Here is a 6666-nt window from a genome sequence, read left to right on the forward strand (position 1 = left end):
CACTGCGAAATCTTTAGTAAAGCGCAACTCAACCGGGACGTCGATATTAAAAGTAAACACCACCGGGGTATGAAACGGAGGAATTCAGTTATTTCGTTCGCATGATTTCTCCTGTCTTGAACAAACATCACCTCGATCAAATAACGCCTTACATACACTGCACTCGTGCGTTTGTGAAAAGGAGGCAATGTTGGTAATGTAGCAAAAGTGGTTGTCCACATGACATGTAAAAGATGTAGCGTTCCACACTTGGGTTTCTTTACTGGACTTAGTCTCGCAACATTAAGTTTTCGGTCGGATGACATTGTGTGGACAAATATCGCGATATTAATTTTTTTTTTCGATTTTTTCGAGGTCACTCATATCAACACCAAGGAAGGTTTTGGGGTTCACATCGTGTTTACGTGCCAATGCAAACGTTTCCTTCTCAATATGTTTGCATTTATGTCGCCTCTTCTTTCCCCAGGACTATCGCGTTGAAGTGCGGCGATACATCGAAACAAACACAAATTATCTTCTTAGGTTTTTCCTTTAGCGTTGTGCGCGAACGATACCAAACTTCGCAGGGTTAAAAGTTCCTTAGGAACGCCACCAGAGTAACCTGTTAAAAATCTGTTCTCGTGATGATAAACAACACGTTTGTTATCATAATCCGCCGTTTCGTGTCAGGTCGTTCAACAGATGGGTTCCGCGTATTCTCCAAAAGACCTAAATAAACCGTAAATCAAATCGAGAAACCGATCTTAATCTTTTGGTACGGCAGTCTTGAAAAGGGCACGGCCCTGCACCCAAACGCCGTAATACGGATCCAATTTAAATCGAAAAAAAAATCCATATGCAAATACACTTTGAAATACAATCTGAGCTTCCAGCACAACGAGAGTTATGAAACCAAGGGGGTCAAATAACGAGTTAACCGTGGACAGCAGTCTCCGGCGGGTTCGGGGTTTCATCGGTAAGGCAATAGTAAATCGAAATTCATCGGCAAGCACGTCCCAGTTGATGCCGAGGATTCGCTCGTTAATTTGTACGTCGAATGAACGTACTTGCAAGGACTTAGAGGGTTCTTCTTCGGCAATAGAATCCACCACTTCTTTGCAGTTGGATAGCCACTTCGTTAGTCAAAATCCAGCCTTGGGCAACAGAGCTCGTAGATCGTGAATCATCTTCACACCGGCCTTCGGATTCGGGACGGAGACAAGGCAGTCGTCGACGTAAAAATTATCTTTTATTACGGTGGCCACACAGTGATCGAATCTCGGTCACGTTGGGCGACACGCACCTGGTGGAACATTTCTTTAATATCGGCAACCAGGACAGCGGGTTCCCGTCGAAATCTGATAAGAACGCCCACGAGGTCGGGTCCCGTGATGTTGTGCGGTCGAAAGCGGCGCGAAGTGCAGTCGAAAATGGCGCGAAGCTTATCAAGCTTATAGGGGTTCATGACAGGGTGGTGCGGCAGGTACCACATCGGCGGACGGTTTTCAATTCGTGCATCGGGACTTCCTCTGCGTAGCCCTTCGTAAGCATCGTCTGCATCTGTTCGTCGTTCTTACTTTTCATGTCGGGGTTACGGACTAACCTCTTCTTTAAGCCAGCCAAACGTCGAACTGCCATCATTGTATTGTCGGGTAGAACTTGATAGTCGTGTCGCCACGGGAGGGGTAGTTCGTAATGGCCAGCTTCGAACTGTACTGATTGCTTCATCATTCTGTACGATCGTCTAATCTCTGCAGAAACCGGGGTATGCAGTAGATCGTCGTCGCTGTCGGAATCGGCGGTGATCGGTCGTAGGTCGCTTTCATCACTCAGGAACATGGCGTGCGTTTCCTGTAGTCTCGCGCCATGGATACTAGCAAAAACAAAACCGGAACTCACGTAGTCGGTTGCGGGTTTGTCGGACGAAGGGCCTAGAAGGAACCATCCTAGTGGCGTCTTGACGGCGTCGGGACATCGGCCATGGCCGCTTCGGGTTGTCTCTACACGGAAGGCTTGCGGGGCGTTGGCACCGATCAATAGTTGGACTGATCTGTGCTTTATCTCCGGAAAGCTGTTGGCGTTCAGTTGGTGATGCTTTATCGTCTTTGGGCTGGAAACAGGATTTGGGTCTATGGGGATTTTATCGACAGCGATCACGTCGGGGAGCTCGATCCATTTAAAGCACAATCTCTTCGTTTGGACGAACTCTTTTCTATTTTGCAGCGACATCGATCTAAATCTTTCGCATTGGCTCAAGCAATAGGAACCTGCACAACAAATACATACGTTAGGCTTATTATTTAGTTTAGCGGGCTCTTCCAAGACCGAATTGTAGACGGATGACTTTGCCCTTCGTTGCGGGTTGGTTCGATTGGAGACGAGGTGCATTGCTCTTCCAAATATGCTGTTTGCTTCGGCACTCTTTTCACAAACAAAGGCAGATAAATCGGCAAACTTCGCTCGGCTCTTTCGCAAACGCTCAACTTCGAACAACCGCTTTACCCTTTCTTCCCGTAACGTCGGTGGTAGCTTGGCTATAACATTTAGCATGATCTTCATCGAATCTATACTTGATGATTGTTTCAGGTCTTGAAGCGAGGTGCAGCAACGGTCCATCAGTACGGACATATTCTTTAGACCGACGGGGTTGTGCTCAATTATTCTCGGGCCGTTTTTTAGATGCTCTTTGCAGTAGCGGGCGATCTCATGTGGTTGTCCACATTCTTCGTACAACCATGCGCCAGCATCGAGCGGTTTCGAGATAAGGTGACTTATTCTAGCTCGTACGTACGGGTCACAGTGTTGTAGTAGGTAGACGAGTTTGAGGTCGTTGTCTTCGGTCTTTCTATTGATATGAGTTTTATACTGTCTTACGAAGGTCCATACCCTCGTTGGGAGCGACGAGTAAACAATTTCCATGTTTAAAGGTGGTGAACTTTTGGCGGGGGGGTTGGCTTCTCTTAAATTATATATTTTGTCAGGTTTAGAAAAAGCAGTTTTACCATTACTGAAAACAGGAGCCAAGGCAATAGGTAAACAACTTCTAAAATCAGGTTTGGGTTTTGCGAGTGACATAGTCGGTGGTACCTCAGCTAAACAAGCCACCATCAACCGAGGCCGCGAGTATAGGGTAGAAACTCTTGCATATGACAGCTAGCGCTATTAACACACCCGGCTCGAAAGGAATAAAATCGCGCATCCGAAACTAAATCAAACAAACGTAATCGCGCATCCGAAACTAAATCAAACAAACGACGGGTGAATCCAAAGACATATTTTCATAATGTTTGTCCACAAGATGCCTCAAGAGCGAACTAGACCCTTTTTCTGCGCCAATGACGCAGACGTCCGTACAGGATGGAATGTGGGTTGTAAGCGGCGTGCAAAACGGTTTATCTGATTCGGGGACAGTAGAGTTTTTAATTAGTGGAACAAAAGAGCATTACATTGACTTAGCAAACTCTTACCTATATCGAAGTAAAATCGTTAATGCCGACGGTACAAATTTAGCCGACGACGCAGCAGTTTGCCAACGAATATTATTTGATGTAGCTACCGCGACGTAACCAGCAGTAGTTTAACGTACCCTTATCGAAGTTATATAGAAAATTTACTCACATTTGGCTCCGACGCAAAGGCGACCCACCTTACTGGATCCCTGTTTTACAAAGCTACACCACACCATACATATGGACGCAATATATGACATAAATACAGGGGCTGCTCTGCGAAAGGCGTTTTATGCCAGTAGTCGTGTTATCGACATGCAGGGAAAATTATATATTGATTTAATGTTTCAACAAAGATATCTATTAAATGCGGGGGGTGGATGTAAAACTAAAGTTGGCAAGAAGTAAAGACACTTTTGCAACTATCGGACCTGCTGGATTCAAAGTGAAAATTACACAAGCGTATTTGCACGTGCGAAAGCTAAAAATAAGTTCTAGCGTTCAACTAGGACACAGTGGCGTTTTAAGGTATAGAAGGCGCCCCCGCAAGGCTTGTACGTGGGCCCCCTTCTTTATCACCTACATTTGGTGACCCGTAAAACAATTCAACTCAAACTGTTACATATAGGTCTCACTATTGGCGCAAATGGTCGTGTTAAAAGGGGGGTTCTAATTTAAAAAAAAATTGGCTTAAACCCCTCCTTATCTACTGTAACCCCCCCCCCCCCGTTTTACAAACTTATTTAAATGTTTAAATTACCACGTACGTTGTCATGTTAATGGGTTACGACGGCGAAGCTTATTTTGCGACGTAACAACAATTCATATGTGGTTAATTTTTTATATCGGGTATTAATGTGGGCCTATAATTCGTGTGGGGCCCCCGCGGCTGCGGGGTTCGCGGGGTCGATGATACGCCACTGCTAGGACAAATAACCGCCTTGGACAGGGGCTTTGTAAATATCCAATCACCAGAGTGGAGATGAAAACCATTACCATTCCTGGTGGTAATCAATTTGTCACGAAAATCTATTTCTTGGGCAGCTACCTAAACGTGTTATAATCGGGTTCGTGGACAACAATGCTTTTCGCGGGATTCACAATAAAAACCCTTTTGATTTTAATCATTGTAACCTAACCAGTCTCGCCTTGCATTCCAACGGACGTCAAATTCCCTCTAAAGAACTGACTCCAAACTTTACAGACGGTTTGTATATTCGTAGCTATATGACACTCTTTACTAACGGGATTGGGTAAGTTTTACGCGGACGAAGGGAACTGCATATTACGCAGTGACTGACCTCGCGGCTAAGTTTGGAAGGTAAATTTGGAGCCGCTTTAACAAACTCTGTAAATATAATCATCTACGCCGAGTTTCAAAACCTGATCCAGATTGGTATAGAGAACGTAGCGTTGTCCTGGATTTTAATGCTTAGCGCCAATTTTAGAAAGTCTCACCACCACCACCAGTCTGTAATATAAATAAAACACCAAGGTGATCCTAGAATACAGATATTCTAGCGGCCATTTTCGATACCTTCTACTGGTACCACTAACCTAAAATTTGGACACTGTACTATTTGGACACTGTACTTACTTAATTTGGACACTGTACTTAATTATTTTTTCGATGGGGATAACATGCTAGTGACCTACATAGATGTATGCGTAAGTTATATTTTCGCGGAAAAAATCGAAAATTTAATATTTATATGATTCAAGTTATGACCATACTTGTTTGTATTCTGAACCCTTCCCCGCACTTTTTTGAAGAAAATGATGTTTCATTTTTTAGGTATTACGTAGCGCTATAACATATTCGAAGCTGGATCGGGAGAAAATTCTATAAATATATTTTTATGACGAATATTAATATTCAGTTATAAAAAAAAGTTGAAATTAATTTTTTTTTCGATGGGGATAACATGTGAGTGAACTACATAGATGTATGCGTAAGTTATATTTTCGCCGAAATATTTTAAAATTTAATACTTGTATGATTCGGGTTATGACCCTCATACTTGTTTGTATTCTGAACCCTTCCCCGCACTTTTTTGAAGAAAATGATGTTTCATTTTTTAGGTATTACGTAGCGCTATAACATATTCGAAGCTGGACCGGGAGAAAATTCTATAAATATGTTTTTATGACGAATATTAATATTCAGTTATAAAAAAAAGTTGAAATTAATTTTTTTTTTCAATGGGGATAACGTGCTAGTGACCTACATAGATGTATACGTAAGTTATATTTTCGCAAAAAAAATCGAAAATATAATATTTATATGATTCAAGTTATGGTCATACTTTTTTATATTTAACATATATCCCCGCACTTTTTTAAAGAAAATAATGTTTCATTTCTTAGGTATCACTTAGCGCTATAACATATTCGAAGCTGGATCGGGAGAAAATTCTATAAATATGTTTTTATGACGAATATTAATATTCATAATTAATATTTTTTCGAATTTTAAATTTTTCATTTTAGAATCGGTACCGCTGGGGTCTAGTTAGTACAGTGTCCAAATTTTAGGTTGGTGGCACCAGTAGAAGATATCGAAAATGGCCGCTAGAATATCTGTATTCTAGGATCACCTTGGTAAATAAAACCGGTATTTCACCACATACTCGCAATCCGATACTCCGGAAATCAAATCGCCTATAAGACCGTGTTTCATTTCAATCGAGTTTAACAGAAAAATGAAACTTCAAAGATGGTAGAAAAGATTGACAACGACGCAGTAGATATGCTTAATGGCTGGGAAGATGCTGGTTTCCCGATTTATCCGTTTGCATCGTGTTATGAAGTATTATTGCAAGAAACCGCAGATATAAAAACTCCGAAAATCACGACACGCACAACAAAAAGGAGCAAGAAAACTTTAAATATTCCTGAGGATACAACTCTGCGAGAAGATTTTTTTAGAATTCGCAATGAATCAGCTATAGCAACGACGAAATTCCCAAAAACGTTCGTGTTTGCCGTGTCACACTGACTGCAAGAGATCCACGAGGTATATTCAACCCAAATCAACTTCGTGAAGTGGCGCAGGTGTTATTTCCCAACAATACGCTACTGGTGTTCGCTCTCTACTCGTGGAGAACTTGGTCATTCTCAGCTCATTTATTGGGCCGAGACAGAGCGTGATGAACACTGCCGCCTTCGACAACGCGTGGATATGACAAAACGTGAAGCCTTGGAAGACCACATTAAACTAAAGGTTTACTTGGATCCC

At 42.3% G+C, this 6666-nt stretch overlaps 1 protein-coding gene across 1 annotated transcript; it reads right to left on the reverse strand.

The window, feature by feature from the left end:
* Positions 1-1440: 1440 nt before the first annotated feature.
* Positions 1441-3054, reverse strand: LOC149735430 (uncharacterized). The gene has a single exon (XM_089878607.1). It carries the CDS (start codon positions 3052-3054, stop codon positions 1441-1443), a length of 1614 nt encoding a protein of 537 aa, XP_089734733.1.
* Positions 3055-6666: the final 3612 nt, after the last annotated feature.

The sequence above is a fragment of the Ciona robusta genome, chromosome 5 (assembly GCF_009617815.1).
Source record: "Ciona robusta chromosome 5, ASM961781v2".
Classification (NCBI taxonomy): Eukaryota; Metazoa; Chordata; class Ascidiacea; order Phlebobranchia; family Cionidae; genus Ciona; species Ciona robusta.